The 27,268-nt window shown below is 45.5% G+C and overlaps 1 protein-coding gene across 1 annotated transcript in view; it reads left to right on the top strand.

Annotated features, from left to right (window-relative positions):
* The window catches only part of LOC149367632 (nitric oxide synthase-interacting protein), a 63,719-nt gene that overhangs the window by 31,814 nt on the left and 4,637 nt on the right, over positions 1-27,268 (top strand). The window contains exon 6 of the mRNA XM_089556468.1: positions 610-680. Within this exon, the coding sequence (XP_089412594.1) occupies positions 610-680 (71 nt within the window). The remainder of the gene's footprint in view (positions 1-609; positions 681-27,268) is intronic.

Raw genomic sequence — 27,268 nt, 5'->3', positions numbered from 1 at the left:
TGATGTTCATTCATGCTACTTGTAAACTCAAAAGAAAACATTTGACAGAAGTCTGTCTGGTTGGGAAATTTAATGTTAGGAGAAGGTAAGTGACGCCAACCAAGTAAAATACAGGAAAAAACACGACGTTTCGGGACCGGCTCGACCCCTTCTTCACGGTGTGACTACGGGCGGGCGCAGCTTGACTTTTTAAGCCCTTGTGTGGAGGACCTCCGGGTCAATGGCCGCAGCCCATGGACGTAGGATGAGGGGAGAGTCCCCAGGGAACGATTAACATTCTCTCGTGTTTGCTGAATGTGCCACGACTCGAGTAGAAGCCTCCTGCGTGGGTTAGCTTCCGTTTCCAATACAATGGTGCTGTCTAAGTCAATTGGGTGGTCGCACCCTTCGCAGTGTTCGGCCACGGCGCTGCGTTGACGATTCATGTGACGAAAGTCTTCTTTTAGTACGTTGTGTAATTATCCTTGCTGACATGTTTCCCAATATCTTCTTTGCATGTGTTATTGTAATATCCCCCCTACAATAATGCCTCATGGGCGCTGTAGGTACTTGCACTAAAAAATTTTTTTTTAAAATAAATAAAATAAGTTTATACTACCTGCTTTCCAGGCGCGGTACATGTGTGCGGTCACTCACGACGTCCTCGGGAACTCCGTGCCAGTCGCGGCACTCAAAACATCGTAAGTGGTGATTCTGCTTTCTGGCTCTGGTACGGTTGTCCACACACACACACCTGTCTAGAGCACTCGACCGGCACACAGGAGGAGACTACACTTGGGTCCTTTTCGGGTGGCCCTGGTTTTGTGCGGCGACATAGAAGTTAACCCAGGACCTAGCAATGCGATCCTGCAGCAGCTTTTGCAAGGCCAGACAGAAATTATGAAAAAACTTGCAACTATCGAGAGTTATCAGAATGAAAACAAAACAGCTATGTCAGATCTGAATGCCCGTATGGCCAATTTAGAAGCTAAGATTGCAGGTCTTGAGGAAATGCGGGCCGCTGTCGAGGGCTGTAGGGCGAGTAGTGAAAGACAGCGGTCTGAGTGGCAGACTCTGATGAAGAAAGTGGACGATCTTGAAAATCGATCTCGACGGTGCAATCTGCTCTTCTATGAATTAAGGACGAGGATGAACACGAGTCACCACCAATTTCCGAAAAACTTGTCCTAGATTTGTGTAGGTCTACTCTGGGAATAGACCCTAGAATCGACAGAGCCCATCGTCTCGGACGGTTCCGTTCAGAAGGAACTCGCCCAATAATTGTTAATTTTAGTTCATTCAAAGAGAAAGAGGCTGTTCTGTCAAATGCGAAGAAATTGAAAGGAAGTTCTATTAGCATTTCAGAGGACTTCTCTGAACCAGTACGAAACAAGAGGAAAATGCTATGGGATTGCGCCAAACCTCGCAAGGGACCCAATGGCAAGCACATCTGAAACACGATGTCCTTTACTTGAATAGCGTCAAATACATTTACGACGGATCTCAGGCGCAGGTAGTTCGAGCTTCTTGACAACCTAAGCCGGATCACTATGTTTTGTCGATTCTAGTACTAAACTGCAGAAGTATTAAGAATAAAGTGGACAAGCTACATGGTCTAATTGACATGGCGAGACCTTCTGTTGTGATCGGATGTGAATCATGGCTGGATGGGGATGTTAGCGATAGCGAAGTGTTTTCGAGTAACTATATCAGCTATCGAAAGGATCGAGACAGGCACGGAGGAGGCGTATTTATCCTGGTGGACGTCTTAGTTAGTTCTCATGAGATGGAAATTGATGTTGGGACATGTGAGGCAGTATGGGCTCAAATTAGACTTCTAAATGGTAAATTACTATCCGTTTGCTCGTTTTACAGGCCACCTGGAAGTAAGCTTGAACCCATCAGCGACCTAACTGATATGATTGAAACTGTTAAAACTGACTGTTTAGTTGTTGGAGGTGATTTTAACATTCCTGAATTAGACTGGAGCTCAGGATATCTTCCGTCTAGAGCCAATTCTGCAGTAGGCAAAGAATTGTTAAATCCATGCAATTCATTTAGCTTATCCCAATTAGTGCTGCAGCCAACCCGTGGTAACAATGTTTTGGATTTATTATTGACTGACCAACCATCGGCAGCTTCTTCTACCCTTGTAGTGCCCGGTATCAGTGATCACAGTTGTGTTTTAGCAGAAATGAACTTTCAGTATGTTAAACTTGAAGACTGTGGCAATCGGCCCATCTACAGTTATCGAAAAGCAAATTTCCCCGAGATAGCCCGGGCACTTGAATCCTATGTCGATGTGTACGAAACAGTGTCTGATTCACTCAGCGTTGATGAGCTGTGGCGCACACTGACAGCCAAACTTTTTGATTTGCGTGAGCAATATGTGCCTTCATGGGTGATGACAAAACGTCGCAGCAAAAGCAAGCCATGGTTTACAAAAGCGCTGCGCAGAGTCGTTGAAAAGAGGCAACAACTATATGCGCACTTCAAAAGAAATCCGTCGCAAGATAACATGGATCAGTTAAAAAAGGTTACAAAAGATATGAATGCTTCGGTCAAAGAGGCTAAATTTATCTACTTTCAGTCTTTCGACATGCGTATCCAGGATCGCCCTAAAGAATTTTGGCAGTACATAAAAAAAAAACAGAAAGGATGAATTGTCTATCCCACCACTCGATCACAACAGAAGTATCGTTCATGATAATCTGGAGAAAGCCAAGTGCTTTAACACGTTTTTCAGCTCAGTGTTTTCTGCTGAGGACAGCAATAGCCCTGCCGGTTTTCGCCTGGCCTTGAACTGTACGGAACCTATGGAGAACATTGAATTTGATCAGCGAGGAATTGTGTCGCTCTTAGAACGCTTAAAAGATAACAGTGCCACCGGTCCGGACGGCTTACCCACGGTCCTGCTCTCTTCTTGCGCTTTTGCTTTGTCAAGGTACCTTCAAATTCTTTTCACAAAGTCATTACAGGACGGCTCTTTGCCTGATGAATGGAGGCTTGCTAATGTTGTACCTATACATAAATCGGGACCTAGGAATGTTGTTCCAAATTATCGACCAGTGTCCTTGACCAGTGTATTATGCAAAGTTTTAGAGCACGTGTTTTATACTAATATTATGAATCATCTTAGTATACATTCATTATTAAATACTAATCAGCATGGCTTTCGCAGTGGTTACTCGTGTGTCACCCAGCTTACCGAATTTGTACATGACCTGTCAAGTGCTTTGGATAAGGGATATTCTGTTGACTGTATTTTTCTAGATTTTAAGAAGGCCTTTGACGTCATATCACATTCCTTGTTAATACAAAAATTATACTGGTACAACATAAATGAGAACGTTATTAGGTGGATAAAGGAATATTTGAGCTTTAGGCGTCAATGTGTTGTTGTCAACGGGAAACAGTCGCATGAGGTGGCTGTAACATCAGGGGTGCCTCAGGGATCCGTCTTGGGCCCATTACTGTTCATAATTTACATGAATGACATCTTTTCAGGTATATCTTCATACATGCGTCTTTTTGCGGACGATTGTGTATTGTATAGAATTATTAACGATCAAAGTGACTGTGATGCATTACAACAGGCTTTGTGCAAAGGGGCCCAGTGGTGTGAGAACTGGGGAATGCATATTAACTTACAAAAATCTGTACATATGTGTTTCACTAAAAAGAAGGCTCGCCATATTTTCAGTTATACCGTATTTACTCGCGTAATAGGCGCACTCGCATAATAGGCGCACCCCTAGTTAGGGCGCGAAAAATCAGATTTTTTTATTTCCGCGCATAATAGGCGCACCCCGAACTTGGCACTGTGATCAATACTGTATTTACACGATTGCAAGCCGACACCTCGCCACCCCCCGCTTCCCAATCTTTATTTTAACAAAGTTTTTGCTGAACTGCCGCACTTCTCGGCCACCTCGTATTTTCCGACCTGCCGCACGCAACTCCCAGCCATGTAGCTGTTAAGGTGCTTGCCCGGCGAGCTAAAACATCAACGCTCTCCGCGGCAAAGCCATAAACCACGATAACTATCGCGCTACCGCAAATCCCGGCACTTGAAAGCAACAAAAAAAAAAAAAAAAACGAGCTGGAGATGCTGATGGCGATATAGATAGCGAAAGCTCGCGGCGGAGGAACGCGATGATGATGATGATAAGCTTGGCCTTGGGCGCCCTCCTGGGCGGCGTCTGGGAGGCTACCGCAAATCCCGGCACTTGAAAGCAACAAAAAAAAAAAAAACGAGCTGGAGATGCTGATGGCGATATAGATAGCGAAAGCTCGCGGCGGAGGAACGCGATGATGATGATGATAAGCTTGGCCTTGGGCGGCGTCTGGGAGCTCCTGCGCGCGTGTGTGGCCTCCGCGATCAAGCGCCCGTTGCGCGCAGCCGGAGCCGATCACGGAGGCCTCGGCGCGTGCATTCCTAAGGCTATTCCCGCGTGTGTCGTGGAAAGTTTCGGTGCAACCCTCACACGGATCTTTTTTTTTTTTTTTAACATTTTCTTCGCGAAAACGGGGTGCGGCCCGTACACGAGTGCGTTTACGCGGTGTGTTCAATTTTGCGAGTCGAAAAATTTCCGGAAATTTTACCCCGCGTAATAGGCGCACCCCGAACTTTGAGCCGGATTTTCTGGAAAAAAAGTGCACCTATTATGCGAGTAAGTACGGTAACATGAATAATAGCAGACTGCTTTCAGTGTTGGAATTTAAATATCTTGGTGTATATTTAACAAGTTCAATGTCTTGGTATCGTCACGTGGATTTCGTTACTGCCAAAGCCTGTCGTGTGTTAGGCTTCCTGCGACGTAACGCTAAACTTTTCCCCTTAAAGACTAAAGAACTGCTGTATAATACAAACGTTAGAAGCATACTTGAGTGTGCTTGCACAGTCTGGGATCCGAAATCCTTTCTTGACGTTCAAAAGCTAGAAAGAGTTCAGAATTTGGCCGTTCGTTTTGTTTTCAATAACTATGGGCGATATTTTAGTGCAACGAGCGCGAAAAAATCTTTGGGTTGGGACTCCCTTCAAAAACGTAGGAAAGTTCTGCGTTTAAAATTATTTCATAACATATTTCATTCTAGAACTGGAATAGACAAAACCAAATATATAGCCAACCCTGATTACGTGTCTTTACGAAGAGATCATCCACTTAAAGTTAAAGAATACAGATGCCGGACTGACCTTTTTAAAATGTCTTTTTTCCCTAAAACGGTTTCGGAATGGAACAAACTGCCTGAGGAAGTAGTGTCCATATTATCAAATGATTCAGTTTCTTCCATGCTGTGACATTTTTTATGTATAATCCTTGTTCTTCCTATTTCATTGTTATCTTTTTTTTTGTAACCACCTGCATGAGATAGCATTTGTGTACATTTTGTTCAACCCCCCCACTGTAATGCCAGACAATGGCGCTGTGGGTATGATGATAAATAAATAAATAAATAAATCGTGCATGCACATTGCCATGGGTTGTGTTTAACTTTTAGGTTAGTGGTGCTGGTATCGCGGGAGTAAACAGAACAGATAAATCTGGCCGCATGGTTTTGAATCAGCTCACTGATAGCTGTTAGGTTATGGTGATGTGGGTCCCATAATGCGCATGCATACTCCAGTTTGGGCCTCACAAGCATTCCGTATGCGAGTTGTTTTATGTGAGAATGAATTAGGTTACGCCAAAGGAAGCCAAGAGTGTGGTTAGCATCATAATTAATATTTGTAATGTGAGAAAACCTTTTGAGATCACTGAAAATGTGAACGCCTAAGTATTTAAAAAAGGAGACTGAAGGGATAGCGGACCTGTTCAGTAAGTAGTTATGGGAAGGATAATATTGACGTCTGTGGAAGGTAATTAGAGCTGTTTTGTTAACATTGAGAGTCATTAGCCAATTTCGACACCATGCCTCGGCTTTTGCGAGATTGTTCTAAAGAGCTAAATTGTCACTACGGTTATACAGTAAAACCTCGTTAATTCGAACTCGGTTTATTCGAAATCCCGCGTAATTCGAAGGTTTTCGGTGGTCCCAACAGTTTCCATGCAAAATTTGCCGGATAATTTGAACAGCCAGCGCGCCCCTATCCGAATAATACGTAGGTTTAAACCGTGGCCTCCGTGATTCGCGTAGAGAAAAAATGAGCTGCCAGTCTCTGAGGCCAGTATAGTCTAGTTGCCAGAGTGGCAGCCAGGCGGCACTGTAAATCAATTTTCGGTTTTCGGTGCTTTGCTGTGCCTCAGCGATCTGCACAGTCGACTACTAGTCTCAGAGGCTAGCTTTAGTTGACAAAGCAACAACCAGGTGCCACTAGGTCACAATTTTTCTGGCTCCGTTTCCGTTGTTTGTCTAGCTCGTGGCAGGCGCTGCTCGTATGTTTTGATATTTTGGTGCCGCGACCAAACGTGTTCTGTGTTCTGCTAGTTAAGGCGCGTTTATTCTCTGACATAGTGCGCGCGCGGCACGGCGATGACCGCGGATGCATTCAGCGGCTTCGGTGCACTCTGACCGCACCGGCGGAGACTTAGAGCATGTGACTATTTCGCGCCGGAGCGCGCAGGCCGCCCACCCAGAATGCACCGCGCACGCCTCCCACGCCACTCGCCTCCTCTCCCAGGTGGCGTGTCGAACGAAGAACGTTCTGCGCATACGCTACGGCGGTCGCACATTATCTTTCTCCATGGTCGCACGGCGCTGCCTCGCGTCGGAGCGGCTGGTCCCGAACTGCGCCTGGTGTAGCATCGCCGATCTGACGTATTAGACCACAACCGGCTCTCGCACGCGCGCCGAGAACGCCGGAGTATAAACGCGCCAATGCCGAAGTACAGAACTCTGATACTGTGTGAGTGCATGACCGACCTCAACGAAGAAAACGGCGGCGGGAGCAACAGATTGACCTTTGCGGATTATCTGAGCGCCGAACTTGATGTGCAAACGTTTCGTGCCGACTTAGGAGAGATATGTGACAGTGGGCCTTCCAACGAAGGCGATGTTGAGCCCACCCGAGCACCAGCTTTAGCTGCAGTCGTTGAGTCACTTAACGCAGTTTTGTACAGTGTAGCGATGGTAGCAGCGAATTGCTGCGTACTGTAAGTAGACTGGCGGACTATGGTGCAGCTAACTACCGTGCCAAGCAGTCGCGCATCGATGACTACTTCAGGTGACCATTTTTCAGGCAAAATAAGGGTGCAGTGTTGATGCAGCCATGTTTCGTACGCTTATTTCTCGTTTTTCGTCGATTTTTGATAATTCGAAAACCCGCTTAATTCGATGATTTTTCGCGGTCCGACGGACTTCGAATTAACGAGGTTCCGCTGTATATGGGACGGTAAATAACGCAATCATCGGCGAAAAGACGGACAGTAGAAGAGGTGCATTTGGGTAGGTCTTTAGTATATTTGAGAAAAAGAAGAAGGCCTAGTACAGTACCTTGGGGTACACCACAGACGACTGGGGAAAAACTGGAAGAGTAGTCTTTAGCATAAACAAACTGCAGGTGGTCAGTCCGAAAATCTTTGATCCAATAGAATACAGAAGTATTTTACTTGGTTGGCGTCACTTACCTTCTCCTAACATTAAATTTCCCAACCAGACAGACTTCTGTCGAATGTTTTCTTTTGAGAAGTGTTTAGGTTTAATAGCGAAAGTTTTAGTAAGAGTCACTTGTGAGGAACCTTATCAAAAGGGTTTTGAAAATCTAAAAAGAGTGCATGAATGTGAACATTTAAGTCTATGTTTTAACTAATGTCGTTTAGAAACAGCACCAGTTGTGTGTCGCAGGACAGGGCTTTCTGAAAACAGTGCTGATTGGGATGAAAAAACCTGATGGGTGCAAGGAAGTTTGTGACATGAGAGTGAATAACATGTTCCGTGATTTTTAAACGCACGCTTGTGAGAGGGATGGGACAGTACGTGTTACCTGGGCCTTTCATGGGGTCTGGAATGTTCTTGTGCACTTTCCACTCTTTAGGGACCGTGCCAGTTGATAGAGGCTGATGAAAAATATGTGCTAGGATTTTGCTAGTTAAGTGTTCTTCAAAACTTTTGTATTGATGCTATCAATGCCTGCAGATGACGCGAGTTTAATGAATCAATTATCGCTTCAATACCGTGAGGTGTAAACATGATAGCAGGATGATCTGGAATGGGATGATAAGGGAGGCTAGTATTGGGTTCATGAGTAAGCACTGCGCTGAAGGTACGGTTTAGGGCCTCAGATACATCGCAGTCGGATAAAGGAATACCCAACTGGTCAGACAGAGATACTGGTGCCACTGAGCGTTTTGGATTAATAGTCCTCCAGAATTGCTTTGGACTGTTACGGATTAATGATGACAGTGTCGATGAGAAGAAAAGTTTTGAATTCATTAGTAACTTGCGAAAAGCTTTTAATGCCGAACGGTACCTTTGGCATGCATGTGAGTGGTTCATAAATTTCGCTGTTCTGAAATGCCACTTTGTTTTATTTTTGAGCTCCCTAAGAGCTGACGTAAACTGCGATGATCGAGAGTGGTCACGAATCTTTCTGATGGGAATGTGCTTTTTTATAAGGTTTTGCATTTTTGTTTTGAAAAGTGACCAGTCTAATTCTGCTGAGCGTCCTTCAAACCCTGGAAGAAGTGAATTGCAGAGGTCGCTCAGTTCAGCGTTCATAGATGTATAATCACCTTTTTCATGCAGTGATATCAGTTTAGTGCTGGTATTTTCACGTTTCTGCATGCACTGAAAAGTTCCTTGAATTCATCATCATCACCATCAGCCTGCCTACGCCCACTGCAGGGCAAAGGCCTCTGCCATGTCTCTCCAATTAACACTGTCCTCTGCAAGTTGTAGCCACTGTATCCCCGCAAACTTCTTTATCTCATCCGCCCACCTAATTTTCTGCTGCCCCCTGCTACATTTACCTTGCCATGGAATCCCCTCTGTTGCCCTTAAGGACCAGTGGTTATCTTGCCTTCGCTTTACATGCCCTGCCTGAGCCCACTTCTTCCTCTTGTTTTCAAATAGGATGTCATTAACCCGCGTTTGTTCCCTCACCCACTCCGCCCTCTTCCGATCTCTCAACCTTACACCTATCATTTTCCTTTCCATAGCTCGCTGCGTTGTCCTTAACTTAAGCTGAACCCTCTTTGTTAGCCTCCACGTTTCTGCCCCATAGGTGAGTACCGGTAGGATACAGCTGTTGTATACTTTTCTCTTCAGCTACCATTCATGATCTGAGAGAACCTGCCATACGCGCTCTACCCCATTCTTATTCTTCTAGTTATTTCCCTCTCGTGATCCGGATCTGCGGTCACTACCTGCCCTAAGTAGACATATTCTCTTACTACTTCCAGCACCTTGCTACCAATTGCGTACTGTTCTTCCCTTGCTAGGCTGTTGAACATCACTCTGGTTTTCTGCATGTTAATTTCTAGCCCCACCGTTCTGCTCTGCCTGTCTAACTCATTGATCATGCTTTGCAGTTCTTGTCCTTGTCCTTGAATTACTGTGTGATTACTCGATAGCTTCGGGGAGATAGACTGTCGGGATGGGATGTTGGCACAAGATCGAGCATGTTGGAAACGCAATTGGTCTGTCTGGTTAGCAAATTTACCATTTGTGACAGTCCAAATGTTAGGCACATGTGAACAAAATGGCTTTTGATGGTTTGGTTTAACAATATCGAAGCAAGGTCAGACCATGCAATGGGCGGAAAATTGAAGGCTTCTAACATTAGTATGGGGGAGTTTGGAAATTGGGAAGTTGCAGCTTGCTGGGCATCATGAAACTGAGTAACAAAAGTGTTTGTTAGCGTCTGAGTGGGGCGGTAACAAACTCTGAGGATTAAATGTGTGTGAGTGGTATTACAGCTGACAAATATGATTTCTGGAGGGGAATTTATTGGGAGGCAAAGAGGGATGAGCACCTATGAGGACGCCCCCTCTCCATCGGGTGATGCAATCGCATCTAAAAATGTCGAAATGAGATAAGTAAGATTGATCTTCACAGTCGTTAATCATCATCATCAGCCTGACTACACCCACTGCAGGGCAAAGGCCTCTCCCATGTCTCTCCCCCTGTCCTTCGCCAGGTGCGGCCCCTGTATACCCGCAAATTCTTAATCTCATCCGCCCATCTAACTTTCTGCCGTCCCCTGCCACGTTTGCCTTCTCCTGAAATCCACTGCGTTACCCTTAAGGACCAGCGGTTATCCTGCCTTCGCATTACATGCCCTGCCCAAGCCCATTTCTTCCTCTTGATTTCAACTAGGATGTCATTAACGCGTGTTTGTTCTCTCACCCACTCCGCCCTCTTCCGATCTCTTAACGTTACACCTATCATTTTTCTTTCCATAGCTCGCTGCGTTGTTCTTAACTTAAGCTGAACCCGCTTTGCTAGCCTCCACGTTTCTGCCCCATAGGTGAGTACCAGTAGGATACAGCTGTTGTATAATATTCTTTTGAGGGATATTGGTTAATGGAGTTTAACCAGGTTTCGGTGAATACTCTAAGGTTAGTGTCGGATGTGTTGATAAGGCTCCTAATGTGTTGGTGGAGAGGAATGATATTGGACTGGAGTTTTGAGAATGAGCTGACATGGGTTGCTAAGGGTTATGTTGTATCACCTTCTGGGTTTCGTGATCGCATATGTAAATTTTGCCGCCAACTTTCAGAGCATCGTGCTGGAGTTTACTTCATTTATTTCATTTATTTACCCTAAGGGCCCTTTTGGGCATTACATAGGGGGGAATACAATTCAAAACTGGTTATATATGCACACAAGTAAAAACGCACTTATAAGATAACCATAGAAATATAGAAAAGGAAAAAATGTAGGGAGAAATAAAATAATTTGGAACATTTCTATTTATACAATAGATATATTTTTGAATGATTACACAAGGCTATAACAGAATTAGCTATAAGCACTCGCAATACCGGGCAGGGAGCGCAATACAGCAATGAATACAGCCCCGTACATGAAGGGAAAAAAAACGAGATAAGTAGTCTAAAACCATCAATAACAAGAAAGCAATCAAAACAGCCTAACATAAGATGCCTTCTAAAGCCTTGAGGAAAGATGCATGATGAGATATGGAGGCAACATCTGCAGGCAAACTGTTCCATTGTGAGATGCCAAGTAAAAGAGGTGAATATTTGAACAAATTTTTGCGTGCGAATATGGGGCTGATTTTAAATGGGTGGTCTAAACAAGAAGATATGTGGGCAGCAGGATGCAGAAACAATTCTCGAAATTCTGATGAAGCATGATATAGATTGTGCATAAACGATAGGCGGGCATTTCTTCTTCTAATTTGGAGGGGCAATAAGTTTAATTGTTGCTTAAGGCTATTTACGCTGGTCCGAAATGAATAATCGTGGGCAATAAACCTGGCTGCTTTAATCTGAAGTGATTCAATGGAGTTTATGAGGGTGCCAGATGATGGAAGCTTATTCAAGTTGGGACCTGACAAGGGATGTGTAGGCTAGAAGTTTTGTTTGTTGGTTACTTTGATGCAAGTTACGTTTCAGGAAACCTAATGTTTTAGCGGCCTTGTTAATAATGTACTCAATATAAACATTCCAAGTGAGATCAGAAGATAAATGAACTCCTAGATACCGTATTTACCCAATTCCAACGCGCACCTTTTTTCGGGGGAAATACGTCTCAAAATCGCATGCGCGATAGATTCAAGTGCAAACCGAAACTGCCCCATAGCTGCCCATCGTCATCGCCATTATACGATGTGGGAGCTCACTAACTGCTGGTAAACATGGGAGCACGTTTGCTCGTCGTTTTCTGCGTCGCAGGAGCCGTTTTCAACCGGTGTGGCGCTTGTCATGGTCGCGTGCTCTGCGACCACGGACCACGTTCACGGCGACGCGGTTTCCCTTGCACTGCCGTGGGCGGACGGCTCGAAGAATATGTTGATGAAACAACGGTTGTCGGAAACGCGTCATTTCGGCAGTAGAGTTCCAAAAACGATGAGAGTCCTTTCTGTTTTGGGGCCGATTCTCTGACAAAGATTACATCGTCCGCAGGCGGGGCACGCCGCGCTGCTGACGAGGTCGTGCATCATGCCGATCTCACAGATAACAGCGCTTCCGCACTCGTTTTTACGCTTGTTTTGGCCGTCGAAGATCTTTATCTTTCGCTCAGATGCACTGACGAAGTCATGGATGCTCCGCAAGAAGCTTAAAAGATCCAAATGGTGCATCGCCGTTGCCGCAGTTACGCCTAGCAGCAGACGAACCTCCCGTCACCGGAGCTCTCCGCTTGCGCTTGGGGCGTTTTCCTTTATACTGATGCTTTGTCAGGAACTTGCGTGAACGAAAATCTCGTTTCTCAGTCACATCCATAGCGGAGAAAGGAGAAAAGCCCAGGCAGAAGCGTAGGTTCACGTCTCGGTGGCGGCAGAACGAAGAAAGAGCGTCTGCGTCCGACCGTGCGGTGGAATGCTCGTAGCCAATGGAAGGGCTCCGATCGTACCACGTGATTTGAAGGGCCAGTCGCGACGCTTGACTCGGACGGGAAACGATCTTTTTTTTCGTATTTTTATCAAGAATGCGCCGCTGCCGAAGTGGCTGCTGGTAGAAGATGGGTAGGCCTACTTCCCCGCGAAAATTCAAGAGCGGGCGACGCCATGGAGCGAAATGCCGCGTTCCCGAAATTCAGTCAAATTTGTTTCCACATCACTGCAGCGTAAAGAAGACGAGCACAAAGGAAGAAAACACTTACGACACAGACAAACGCTGCACTCACAACTGATTTTATTTCGCCAGCAATGGGAAATATAAAGATTCCGCTGCTAATGCGCGCGCAGGAAAGTACACATGCCATGAATAACAAAGATACATTATACATCAGATACATCTTATCGTGTGGCAGAGAAAAGATCACATTCCGCTTTGTACAAATGAATAGAGGTATCGCTTACACAAAAATCACCCTTTTTCTTTATATGGTACGCTTCTAGTAGTTCACGTGCAGTTTGATCTTTGCTTTTTCCTAGAATCTTTGCACCGTCAAAATGAGGCGAACAATCCTGGCAAGACCTGCAATGTTTTACTAAGTTAACATCTTCATCGTTCTTAAAATTCCTTTCATGCTCCCTCAATCGATCATTGACACATCTGCCAGACTGGCCGACATAGGCTTTTCCGCATGACAGTGGAATTTCTAATAAGGGAGTAATTACTCATTGACGTCCACCCGAGCGCAGCCATACGGCTACAAAGGAAAGCTATACAGCTTTCTCAGAAACTTCGTAGTTAAAGAAAAATTCGTCCTGGTCCGGGGTTCGAACCCGGGACCACCGCTACACCGGAGCTCTTGGTAGAGCGACTGCTCCGGTGTAGCGGTGGTCCCGGGTTCGAACCCCGGACCAGGACGAATTTTTCTTTAACTACGAAGTTTCTGAGAAAGCTGTATAGCTTTCCTTTGTAGCCGTATGGCTGCGCTCGGGTGGACGTCAATGAGTAATTACTCCCTTATTACAAATCTACTCCACCTTGGGGGATTCCCCTAAACATTTGGTCAACAGTGGAATTTCATATACCACTCCTGACTGGCACTGTACATGGGGCTTGGTATGCTTTTACCCGCATCCAGATTTTGTAGCCTCCTTACCGGAGATACGAGGGCACAGTTGGCCAAGCTTTTTTGGAGCCGAAAAAACGAGTGGCACCCCAAACCTATTCGCTACTTTTTTCAAGTTATGCGAGACTGCGTGCAGGTAGGGGGCAACTTCCGGGCGCACAGTGCGCTCAACTTCCCTCGTCTTCGTGGACGTCGTGCTCTTCTTTACCTTTTTCAGGAGGGTTTTGGCAACAGCCGTCACGATCGACTGAGGGTAGCCCGAGTCCAATATTCGTGCCAATTGGCCGTCAAAGCTGGTCTGCATTTCATGTTCGCACGATTTATCTAGTGCAGATTCTAGGCATAAGTTCACAATGCTTCTCTTTATTATTTTAGAGTGTGCAGAATCATATGGTAAAAGTCGTTTTTGCACACGTGGAGAGTACCGCCAACACACGTGATCCCCACCGAACTTTAAACGAATATCTAAAAACTGTAGACATTTCTCTTTTTTTGGAACTTCGCAAGTGAAAGTCAATCCCTTTCCATGCTGTTTAAAAGCGTCTAAAATCTTGTCAGCAATAGCGCAGTAGTGTAAAGGGCTCTGCTTGTCCAATAAGATCAAAAAATCGTCAACATAACGGTACACTTTTGTGACCTCGTCCGGTTTAAAAACAGTTGCTAAAATCTCGTCAATACTGGCTAAAAAAATATCACTTAAAATGGGTGCTACGCAAGACCCAATGCATATTCCTTTGGTTTGTAAGTAGTGCTTGTTGTTAAAAGCGATAAAAGTTCCTTGAAGGTAAAATTCTAAAAGTGTTAGAAAATTGTCAACCGACATACCAGCTGAATTCTGGAAAGGGACGACGCCACTCTTGTCAATGCACTGTTTCAGTGACGCGAACAAATTCCGGTGGGGTATCGAATAAAACAAATCTTCCACATCCACAGAGAATGCAAAGCCAATGCTGCGGTTGGTTTTCAGAAAATCAACAACTTCTCTAGAATTCTTTATAAGAAAAGGGTCATTAATGGTGAGCACTCGCAAAGATCTCTGCAGGAACCGACTAACAAGCACCTGCCACGTACCATTTTCACTAACAATAGTTCGAAACGGAACATCTAGTTTGTGCGTCTTGGCACTGAAAAACACTTTCAAAGCATTGCCTTTACAATTGATAATCTGCTTCGACAACTTATCGTTTCCTACGTCCTTGCAAAGGTTGGCCACTTTCTTTTTTGCAACGTTGGGACGGCCTTCCTTCAGGGTAAAGTTTTTTTGCACAGCCTGAAGGGCTTTTTCGCGGAAAATACCTTCTGGTAAAACAACAAACCCCCCATTTTTGTCGGCCTGGAGTAGAGAGAGCCCCTTTTCTTGAAAGTAAGTAACCACTTTCCGCAAGGACGTGCCAACATGACTATTATTAGAAAAACCAGCTGTTTTCAAAAGAGTGTCCGCACCTTCGAGCAAGCATCTCTCTCGTTGTTCGGTCGGCGCTTTCTTTGCTATGCGGCAGTTGAGTGCTGCCAGGTCTTGAACCGGTACAGAAGGTGGAAGCCCGTATTTGGGTCCTTTGTCCAGCAGACCGCGTATGTTCTGGGGCAATTCTACCCCACCTAACACCGTGAGGTTTCCACTGGCTTGTACCTTCCTCTGCGTAGTCTCAGGAACTCGGAGGGCACTCCTTAGGTAGAAGCTCCACCAGAGCTCAGATTTGTACTTTCAGATTTGTACTTTCAGATTTGTACTTTCAATGGTCAAATTTGTACTTTCGCGAGCCACCGCGAGTGCTTTAATTGCATTTTTTACTAACTTCCCATTGATTATCGGCTTTGATTTTTTTATACATAAAAGAAGAGGCTTGGGGGAATACAAAACGCAAGAAAATACAAAATCGACTTTATCGAAAAAAATCGTGGTTTTTTCACCCGCATCTCTCCTTAAAATATAAAAACGGTTGCAAATTATTTTCATTCCTGGAAGTCACATGCACGTTAGAAGCGGGGCTTGTTTTTTTTTTCATTACCAATATCGGGCGCGCGTTAGAATCGGGGCTTGAATTTTTTTTTTTTGGTGCGCGTTGGAATCGGGGGCGCGTTGGAATTGGGTAAATACGGTATTTAGTGGATGATACATGTTCAATGGCATCACCTCTAATGAAGTACGTATGAAGTGCAACCTGTCTCTTTTTAGTAAACGTGAGTGCTTTCGTTTTGTCAATATTTATTTGCATTTGCCACCTTGGGCACCAATCAGAAATAGGATTTAAGTCATCCTGCAAAAATTTGTGATCACGAGGTGATAAGTGACAGTTTCAGATTTGACAAATTGTAGCAGGTGTTTTCAGGCAGAATGAGTTCGAGTGGAGAAATCTTTGGCGGTGCTAACGCTAGATTCCCTGCAATTTTTGCTGCCTGCAAGAACTACTTTATCTTTAAAATGCAAGAATTTGACGATTTCGGGCCTTCGCTTTTCGTCTTGATACTGCCCGAGCATGTGTGCGCGTTCGGCTGCACGTGGCTGGACGGTAATCTTCAATTGTGAGGAGCAAGAGTTGATGACTTTCTTTTCAGATTGCGGCCATGTTTCTCCTTCGTCGTCGGTCAGCCAAAAAAAATAGCAAGTTTTGACGGTGCACGTCCTGTCTTCAGCATCGTCAAGGCCGCTACCTGCTTTGAGTTGCTTGCTGAGAGCTGGTGAATGGCTTTGACATCTTCCTTGATTTCAGCAAATATGTTACATTGTTTTTCAGTGTTTGCGATCCTTTTGTGTTTGTCAGTAAGAATTTTGTCATTGTAGGCGAGTTTTGTTTTTAGGGACCTTATTTTGTTTAACAATGTTGGCTGACCTAATTTTTATTTCTTGAAGGGCTGCAATTAGTTCGCAGGACGATAACCGCTGGTCCTTAAGGGTAACGGAGTGGATTCCAAGAGGAGGCAAACATAGCAGGGGGCGGCAGAAAGTTAGGTGGGCGGATGAGATTAAGAAATTTGCGGGAATACGGTGGCCACATTTTGCAAAAGACAGGGTTAATGGGAGAGGCCTCTGCCCTGCAGTGGGTGTAGTCAGGCTGATGATGATGACGATTATGAAAATCAAAGAAATGCGCCAGTTTTGTTGCTATGTGCACCTAGTCTGGAGTAAGAGGCGCACTACAGTCGGATACAACTCGAGAGTAAAGCGGCTTTTCTTCGGCAAAGGACCCGCTTCCAGCCAGTGGCCGATTCTCACTTATACCCTGCCAGCGTGACAATGCAGGGAGTGATCTGCCACTCCCCGCATTGCCTCGCTGGCAGGGTACACATGAGAATCGGCCACTGGCTGGAAGCGGGTCCTTTGACCTGGCATCCGTGAAACTACTCCAGGTTTCTGCAGAAAGCAAGCGGATATACCGTCATTGAAGAATTGCACCTGTTGGCGCATCAGTTTCCTCCTCCCCCCACCTTTCCAGTGGGCATGGCAGCTTCACCCGTCTTTTTTGTGCGCCCTATTTACGCACCCCACCAGCCATCGTGCCTTGCTAGTGCTGCCGAGCCCACCCTGTTGTTGTCCTGGACTGCAGTCGCATTATTTTGAATTTGCTCACGCAATCTGGTGATATTGAGGAGAACCCCGGTCCTGACCACAATACCTGAGCAAACGCTGCGAATGAGGTACCTTCTAATCAATCATCTGCTACCAAAGCATCCCACGAACTAATCGCAGCCCTTCAAGAACTAAAAAACAGGTCAGCCAACATTGCTAAACGAAATAAGGTCCCGAAACACAAAACTCTCCTACAATGACGAAATTTTTAGTGACATACACGAAAGGATCGCAAATATTGAAAAACAGTGTAACATATTTGCTGAAATCAAGGAAGACGTCAAAGCCGTTCAGCAGCTCTCAGCGAGCAACTCAAAGCAGGTAGCAACCTTGATGATGCTGAAGACAGGGCGTGCACCTTCAAAACTTGCTATTTTTTGGGCTGACCGATGACGAAAGTGAAACATGGCCGCAATCTGAAAAGAAAGTCATCGACTCTTGCTCCTGACAGTTGAAAGTTACCGTCCAGCCACATGATACCGAACGCACACAGAGGCTTGGGCAGTATCAAGACGAAAAGCGAAGGCCCAAAATCGTCGAATTCTTGCGTTTTAAAGATAAAGTAGTTCTTGCAGGCAGCAAAAATTGATACGATTTCAGCAGCACGACCACGGTTAGGAAAAGACAGAAGGCGGACAGGCGGAAACATTGCAAGGGATCTAGCATTAGCACCGCCAAAGATTTCTCCGCTCAAACTCATTCTGCCTGAAAACACCTGCTACAATTTGTCAAATCTGAAACTGTCACTTATAAACTCCAGCACGATGCTTTGAAAGTTGGCGGCAAAATTTACATATGCGATCACGAAACCCAGAAGCCATAGCAACCCACGTCAACTCATTCTCAAAACTCCAGTCAAATATCATTCCTCTATCCATGGTAAAACAGCGCGGAAAAAACACGAGGACGGAACAAACACGACAACACGAGCGCTGACTTTCAACTGCGATTTATTACGCACATGTGTACATATATAGCATTCCCGCCAAACATTAAACAGAACAAAAAAAACACTGCATCATCACTGAAAATATTAAATCTACATATCTACAAATGCATGCTCCAAAAAGGTGATTTCGCGGTTAGCTAGTGATAATGAGGGCTTACTAATGCATGCTGTACCCCCTTTGTCAATGTGATATGCCTCTACTATTTCCCTTACTATCTGATCCTTATGTTTGAAGATGACGGATGTCTGATGAAGCAATGGGGCGCACGTGTGCTCAGGTTGCCTGCAGTGAAGCGCCAAATTCGAACCGGCTGCCTTGTCCAAAGAATTATGGTGCTCCCTCAGGCGTTCGTTTAGACATCGCCCAGTCTGGCCAACATACCACCCACTGCAAGAAAGGGGAATCTTATAAACAACACCCTCGATGCACTCAACCCTCCTCTCTACGTGTGCTGTGGTACAACCACCACCGATCCTCCTTCCTAGTAGGGCCTCTCGCTTCCGCTGCACAGCTCGGCAAATGTTGCTTAATTTTCTGCGAGACGAAAATACCACATCAATTTGAAATTTTCGCCCCACTTTCTTCAGACGGTGTGAAAATGCGTGGACGTATGGGATGACAGCTATCTTCCGGCGCTTTGAGACTTCATTCGCCTGAGGAACACGCTTATGGTCCGATTTGATTTTGGCCACCAACCTTTCGCATAACCTTCCAATAGTTGCCTCAGGAAAACCAGCGTGCTTAAGCCTGGAAATTTGGCCTTGCACTCCTTCCTCAATACGATGGACACACGACTTGGTCAGAGCGGCGCGAACACAAGACAAGGCGATGCCTTCCTTTACCAGCTTGGAATGCCCGGACTGAAAACTGAGTAAGGGCTTTACGGAGCGAGGCGAATACAACCAGCAAACGTGTCCGGGCTCAAGTCTCAGCTCCACATCCAAGAACTGAATCCTACCTTGTTTAACGTTCTCCATGGTGAAAGCAAGCCCATGACCATTTCTGACAAATGTGTTCACGACATCCTGCGTGCATTCTTCGTTTTTTACAAAAACGAGGTAATCGTCCACGTATCTGTGTACTTTCAGTACGCCGTCCGGTAACTCTCCTGCAATTGCTTTGTCAATTCTACTAAGGAACAAGTCGCTTAGCAGCGGAGCCACGCGAGAACCAATGCATATCCCGGAACGCTGTATAAACACACCTTCATTCCATTCAACAATGGTCGACCGGAGGTACATACACAGCACTTCAAGAAAAGCATCAACAGATACACCGCAAACATTGCGGAAGCGCACTTCATCATTTTCCTCACTTATACATTCTCTTACAAAGCGCAGCAAACACTCATGAGGAATCGAATAATATAGATCCTCGACGTCAACACTGAACACATGACAGTCACCAGGATTATTGTTCTGAAGGTACTCCAAAACGACCTCAGAGTTTCGCGTTCGGAAAGGGTCTTCAAAAGCAAGGGAAGCAAGCGCCTTCTGTAAGTAGCTGGAAACAACCAGCTGCCACGTTCCCCTCTCCGAAATTATGGACCGAAACGGAAAACCTATTTTGTGGGTTTTAACCGTAAAAAATATTTCAAGCGTACTGCGTTCCGACTTCTTTACGGACTCACGGAAACGGTCGAGACTAACCTTTTTAAGAAGGGCGACGGCACGTCTCTTTAACTTTTGCGGCATTCTCTTGCACTTGTCGAAAATTCTTGGAAATGGCAGCAAACGCTTTGTCCGAGAACACGCTCTCCTTCATCACAACAAAGCACCCTTCTTTGTCTGCTATCAGTGGTCTCAGGTCCTTCGCGGCCAGGTGGTTCACCAATGCTCCAAACCCTTTCGAAGCTTTACGCTTGCCAAGGGAGCCTTGAACAGCCGAGAAGCACTCGGAGACGCACTGCTGGCGTTGCACTTCGGGTACTTGCGCAGCGATTCTCCTTGACAAGGCCAACTCTTCAACTGGTAATAGCCGTGGTTCAAAACAGAATTTTGGTCCCAGCTCCAGAGTCTTGCGATGGCGTTCCTCCACAACAGCGTCATCCAAGACCACTACCCTTCCTCGAGTACAGGCAGGCATGCGTTCCTTGCTCGCAGACAATGAGCGGCGGACCTTGTTCCACAGGAAATCAGTGTGCTGGTCAGCTGTCTTGCACCACTCAACGAAATGTCGGCGATGACTTCGTTCACGTCCAATCCCACAACAAACATTCAACCTTTCTTTGAAAAAACGCGCTTGTCTCCACCATTCCGAGGCGAAAATACGGCAGATCCTTCTTGAATGGCCGGGGGAAGGCTGCAACCATCCACACATGCGCTGAACTTCCACGGGGCACGAGTGATGGTTAGCATGCCAGGACATGGTCCTAGCATTACAAATGCAAATGGAAATGATCGAAACTAACATGGCGGGACTGTTATAGTTGACACACGAAGAAAAGACGGAGCCCAGGGAACTAGAAATGACATTTAGAAGTACAGAAAGGTGGGCAAGTTGGTTATTACTATCTATGGTAAAACAGCGCGGAAAAAACACGAGGACGGAACAAACACGACAACACGAGCGCTGACTTTCAACTGCGATTTATTACGCGCATGTGTACATATATAGCATTCCCGCCAAACATTAAACAGAACAAAAAAAACACTGCATCATCACTGAAAATATTAAATCTACATATCTACAAATGCATGCTCCAAAAAGGTGATTTCGCGGTTAGCTAGTGATAATGAGGGCTTACTAATGCATGCTGTACACCCTTTGTCAATGTGATATGCCTCTACTATTTCCCTTACTATCTGATCCTTATGTTTGAAGATGACGGATGTCTGATGAAGCAATGGTGAAGCAAGCGATGAACGAAGTCATCGCCGACATTTCGTTGAGTGGTGCAAGACAGCTGACCAGCACACTGATTTCCTGTGGAACAAGGTCCGCCGCTCATTGTCTGCGAGCAAGGAACGCATGCCTGCCTGTACTCGAGGAAGGGTAGTGGTCTTGGATGACGCTGTTGTGGAGGAACGCCATCGCAAGACTCTGGAGCTGGGACCAAAATTCTGTTTTGAACCACGGCTATTACCAGTTGAAGAGTTGGCCTTGTCAAGGAGAATCGCTGCGCAAGTACCCGAAGTGCAACGCCAGCAGTGCGTCTCCGAGTGCTTCTCGGCTGTTCAAGGCTCCCTTGGCAAGCGTAAAGCTTCGAAAGGGTTTGGAGCATTGGTGAACCACCTGGCCGCGAAGGACCTGAGACCACTGATAGCAGACAAAGAAGGGTGCTTTGTTGTGATGAAGGAGAGCGTGTTCTCGGACAAAGCGTTTGCTGCCATTTCCAAGAATTTTCGACAAGTGCAAGAGAATGCCGCAAAAGTTAAGAGACGTGCCGTCGCCCTTCTTAAAAAGGTTAGTCTCGACCGTTTCCGTGAGTCCGTAAAGAAGTCGGAACGCAGTACGCTTGAAATATTTTTTACGGTTAAAACCCACAAAATAGGTTTTCCGTTTCGGTCCATAATTTCGGAGAGGGGAACGTGGCAGCTGGTTGTTTCCAGCTACTTACAGAAGGCGCTTGCTTCCCTTGCTTTTGAAGACCCTTTCCGAACGCGAAACTCTGAGGTCGTTTTGGAGTACCTTCAGAACAATAATCCTGGTGACTGTCATGTGTTCAGTGTTGACGTCGAGGATCTATATTATTCGATTCCTCATGAGTGTTTGCTGCGCTTTGTAAGAGAATGTATAAGTGAGGAAAATGATGAAGTGCGCTTCCGCAATGTTTGCGGTGTATCTGTTGATGCTTTTCTTGAAGTGCTGTGTATGTACCTCCGGTCGACCATTGTTGAATGGAATGAAGGTGTGTTTATACAGCGTTCCGGGATATGCATTGGTTCTCGCGTGGCTCCGCTGCTAAGCGACTTGTTCCTTAGTAGAATTGACAAAGCAATTGCAGGAGAGTTACCGGACGGCGTACTGAAAGTACACAGATACGTGGACGATTACCTCGTTTTTGTAAAAAACGAAGAATGCACGCAGGATGTCGTGAACACATTTGTCAGAAATGGTCATGGGCTTGCTTTCACCATGGAGAACGTTAAACAAGGTAGGATTCAGTTCTTGGATGTGGAGCTGAGACTTGAGCCCGGACACGTTTGCTGGTTGTATTCGCCTCGCTCCGTAAAGCCCTTACTCAGTTTTCAGTCCGGGCATTCCAAGCTGGTAAAGGAAGGCATCGCCTTGTCTTGTGTTCGCGCCGCTCTGACCAAGTCGTGTGTCCATCGTATTGAGGAAGGAGTGCAAGGCCAAATTTCCAGGCTTAAGCACGCTGGTTTTCCTGAGGCAACTATTGGAAGGTTATGCGAAAGGTTGGTGGCCAAAATCAAATCGGACCATAAGCGTGTTCCTCAGGCGAATGAAGTCTCAAAGCGCCGGAAGATAGCTGTCATCCCATACGTCCACGCATTTTCACACCGTCTGAAGAAAGTGGGGCGAAAATTTCAAATTGATGTGGTATTTTCGTCTCGCAGAAAATTAAGCAACATTTGCCGAGCTGTGCAGCGGAAGCGAGAGGCCCTACTAGGAAGGAGGATCGGTGGTGGTTGTACCACAGCACACGTAGAGAGGAGGGTTGAGTGCATCGAGGGTGTTGTTTATAAGATTCCCCTTTCTTGCAGTGGGTGGTATGTTGGCCAGACTGGGCGATGTCTAAACGAACGCCTGAGGGAGCACCATAATTCTTTGGACAAGGCAGCCGGTTCGAATTTGGCGCTTCACTGCAGGCAACCTGAGCACACGTGCGCCCCATTGCTTCATCAGACATCCGTCATCTTCAAACATAAGGATCAGATAGTAAGGGAAATAGTAGAGGCATATCACATTGACAAAGGGGGTACAGCATGCATTAGTAAGCCCTCATTATCACTAGCTAACCGCGAAATCACCTTTTTGGAGCATGCATTTGTAGATATGTAGATTTAATATTTTCAGTGATGATGCAGTGTTTTTTTTGTTCTGTTTAATGTTTGGCAGGAATGCTATATATGTACACATGTGCGTAATAAATCGCAGTTGAAAGTCAGCGCTCGTGTTGTCGTGTTTGTTCCGTCCTCGTGTTTTTTCCGCGCTGTTTTACCATGGATAGTAATAACCAACTTGCCCACCTTTCTGTACTTCTAAATATCATTCCTCTCCACCAACACATTAGAAGCCTTATCAACACATCTGACGCTAACTTTAGAGTATTCACCAAAACCTGGTTTAACTCATCCATTAACTCTTTCGCTACCGCGGAAAAATGCACGATTTGGAGCGTATTGAAAGAAAATTTTTTTTCTCAAGAACTAATACACCCAGCACATATTGCAATGCATGAAATTGTAGCTTATTAGTTACACTTCTGAATGAAACAAACACCAGAGTTGTGTGTGCAAAAGTACATGAACATTTATTTGTGAAATTTGCTAAAAACACAAAAAAAGTAAATAGCAAAAACAGAAACTACCGGCTGCACTAAGCCCGAACTTGATTAGAGGAAAACTGGAATATACAAACTGTTGCACATGTTTATAGCTGTCATTATTCACAGTTTCAGCTATGAGAAAAATTTACTGCACTTTCCATGGCTTGTCAAGTCAGGGGTCATGACTGTGGTGCCACTGTGAAGAGCAGTCAGAGGTGAAGATGTGAAGTAGAGGTAGACTGACAAGTGCTTCACATAAGGTTTTATCTTTGTTCCTCCCTTGTTCTCTGATAGCCGAGCTTGTAGTTTCTTCTTTTTTTCATTCTTTTCGGTTGGTGTTGAATGGATTCTATGAGAGGATTGGGGGCGTGCACTTCTTTTCCCTCATCATACCCGAAGATTTCTTGAATGAGCTGCTCCCTGAAAGCCAGCTGATAAAATTTGGCATTTTAGGCACGCTCTAAAACATCAGGATCGATGAAATAAGTTTTATCGATGTGGTTCAAAAGCCAGGACACTTTTCAAGTGTTGCCAATAGAAGCTGCCGCCACTGAATCATCCGGGTCCGTTACGTGCAAAAAAACAAAAACAAAAAAAGCGAAAAACCAATTTTGAGAAAAGATTTTTGATGGCAGAGAGCCAGAATAGATTATTCTGGTATTTCAGTAGAGATACAGTCGTGGCAGGTCAACAATTCCAATGTATATGATGATTCCAATGAACATCAGAATCTCCAACAGATGCACGTCTTCCCATGAGCCGTCACGCCGAATTTGCTGAAAATCTTCATCCATGCATACTTATTAGTGTTTCCGCACACGATTTTCATCATTTCCGCCGTGAAGAGCATCAAAAAAAAGTCGAGAACTCGAGCGAATCTCCGAGCGCCGCTCCGCAGTGATGTGCCGATATGGACACCTAGCTGTCGTCTTGGTTGAAAAACGCGACGCGACCTTGAGCATTTGGCAAACTGTCTTCGCCATACGTTGTCAAGACCCTGAAGCACAAAAATAAACCACTGTCATCAATTACAAACCGTAAGCACCGCAGAAAACACACAGCGAACGAAAACAGAACTTACATGCAAGTACGCGCTGACGTTCCAGGCTCCCGAGGCGAAGTCTTGCTGCCGAAACCGAAATCCAACGTTTGTACATTGTTGCCCGACTAATAACCGCTGCTTTCGTCGCAAAAAACGAAACTGAAACCGGCCGACGTGCTCGGTGTCAGCTTTCGCTTCCGAGGAGCGCGCGGCGACGCGGACGCCATTTTCTCCGGCTGACGGTGCTGCGGCCGTTCAAAGTTTTATTTTTCACGGCGCCCCCTCAAGTCAAAACACTGAAACCAAGGCTGCAATCGAAAGAGCAGTTGTTGAGCTCGCTAACTAGATGGCGGAGCACGTCCACAACGCTCCAAAATTAGCTTTTTTGCGCGGGCGATTTGAATCGATCATATGCGAACGATTGCCTATGGCGCGGTAGCGAAAGAGTTAACCAATATCCCTCAAAGAAAAGTATGCAACAGCTGTATCTTACCAGTACTCACCTATGGGGCAGAAACGTGGAGGCTAACAAAGAGGGTTCAGCCTAAGTTAAGGACTACGCAGGGAGCTGTGGAAAGAAAAATGATAGGTGTAACGTTAAGAGATCGGAAGCGGGCAGAGTGGGTGGGGGAACAAATGCGCGTTAATGAGATTCTAGTCAAAATCAAGAGGAAGAAGTGGGCTTGGGCAGGGCATGTAATACGAAGTCAAGATAACCACTGGTCCTTAAGGGTAACAGTGTGGATTCCAAGAGAAGGCAAGCGTAGCAGCCCAAGCAACCATCGATATCCATCGGCCGGCCGTTGGCCGTCCGTTTTGGATGTTCCGGACGGCCGACTGACGTCCGCGAACAGCCAGTGGACGTCCGTCGGCTGTCTTATAGGCGTCCAAAGGGACATGTTTGTCTGGCCAACGGACGTCCGTTCCCAGATCTTTCTCGGATATTCGCATATATGGCACATGCATGCTTTTTTCATGCCCGCGAGGCAATGAAATAGAAAAGGAATTTTTATGTACAACGAAGATATTTTATTGTGGTTGTACATCAATCAGCACAGGACTGAGTTACTGTGAAGTATGTAGCTGCTCAATTTGACGTAAAGCTTCGAGTGCACACCCATCTTCCTACTTCCATGATGAAGCGGTAGCGAACAGCTTTCTGCAAAAAAAAAAAAAACGGTTAGTCCTCGTGCCTACGCCAAATCTCAGTATACCACGATAAATTCAAAAATGCATGGCAACTTTGTTATTGGTGTTCATGTTAATGAAGCCCAAAATAACACAGAGGTGAGAGACACACCAACATAGTCATCATCCTTGACACGAGAACATATTCTATGCTTGCAAGAGGCCAAGAGCTACGAAACAGCATTTCTCATGATGGTACCCGCCCTGCAACCCACTTGTTCAATGCAGTCTCGAATTTCAGTGAAGTTCTGCCTTCCTTTCCCTAGACTCAAGCATAAGTCAGGACTGCTGACAAAAAGATTATGCCTACACGAAATTGCAACAGACCATGATTACTTCACGAATGCTCGGCAACTTTGTCAATGGTATTCATGTTAATGAAACCCACAGCAGCACAAAGAGGCAAGAGACGTAGCACAAGTCTCAACCCACCTGTAGCCCACCCACAATGTAGTCACACCATAACTCCAACTCTCCCGCGAGAGAATGTTATTGTCATAAAAGTAATTCCCAAGCAGTGCACTGCACTTACCTCCGTAGGCAATCGCACTAAGCCTTCTTTCGTCCGAAGTCGGTGTAGTACAGCATTCCAGCGTTCCAGGAGAGCTTGAGGCGCTTGCCGCATCCTTCGAATAGTTCAAGTTACACACCACTTTTATCCACAGACTAACGAAAGCCGCTCATTTTAGTAACAGAGCTCAAAAGGGGCACCGCACTTCGCACCAAATTGACAACGGTGCCGCACTGGTTGGCTGATGGATTGAATTGGGCTGACCACAAGCTGCACTTATGATGATGATGGGGTTCGGCGGGAATTTTTAATTTACGAATGGTTTCAATACATGGTGGACACGAATGTCACTACTGATTTTTGGAAGTTTTCTAGGTGTAAATTAGTAATTGATTTACTGGAAAATTGCGCAGTGCTCGCTCCTACTCTTAAATAAATTTACAAAAGTCCTCAAGTGAAACCCTGTAGCTGAAGAAAATAATTACTCCAAAGTAGATATGCGGATATGACCGCAATTTCGCGCATACTAGCCAATAAAACTGACAATATTTCTTTCGGGAATGACTTTCTTGGTTAAAAAAGTGAAGTCCACAGTACACATACTCGAACGGCGCGAATTTTCTGGGTGAAAAATGAGAAAAAAAGCTCTGTACTCATTAAGCAGAGCCGAAAGTGGGGGAAGTTGGATAACATTCATGATGTAACAATAGCGCAAAGGGATGGAAAGGAAACGACGCTTGTCTGCGTCGTTTCCGTTCTGTCCCTCGTGTTCCTTTTACACTGTTGTTACATAATGAATGTCTCTATTCTCATATTTTGGGAATATACTCACCCGTACATCCCTTGGACGTACACCTAGTCTCTCATGTGGATATACAAAAGCGGATCCTGTCCGTAAGTCCAGCGGATGTACGAATACGGATATCCGAAATAGGATTGTGTTCGTATGTCGCATGGACGTCCGATCTCGGCAAAAGACGTTCGGATCTAG

The sequence above is a fragment of the Amblyomma mixtum genome, chromosome 1 (genome assembly GCF_055824585.1).
Source record: "Amblyomma mixtum isolate Tamu chromosome 1, ASM5582458v1, whole genome shotgun sequence".
NCBI lineage: Eukaryota > Metazoa > Arthropoda > Arachnida > Ixodida > Ixodidae > Amblyomma > Amblyomma mixtum.
The sequence above is the reverse complement of the archived record's forward strand: the minus strand, read 5'-3'. Positions and strand labels throughout refer to the sequence as shown.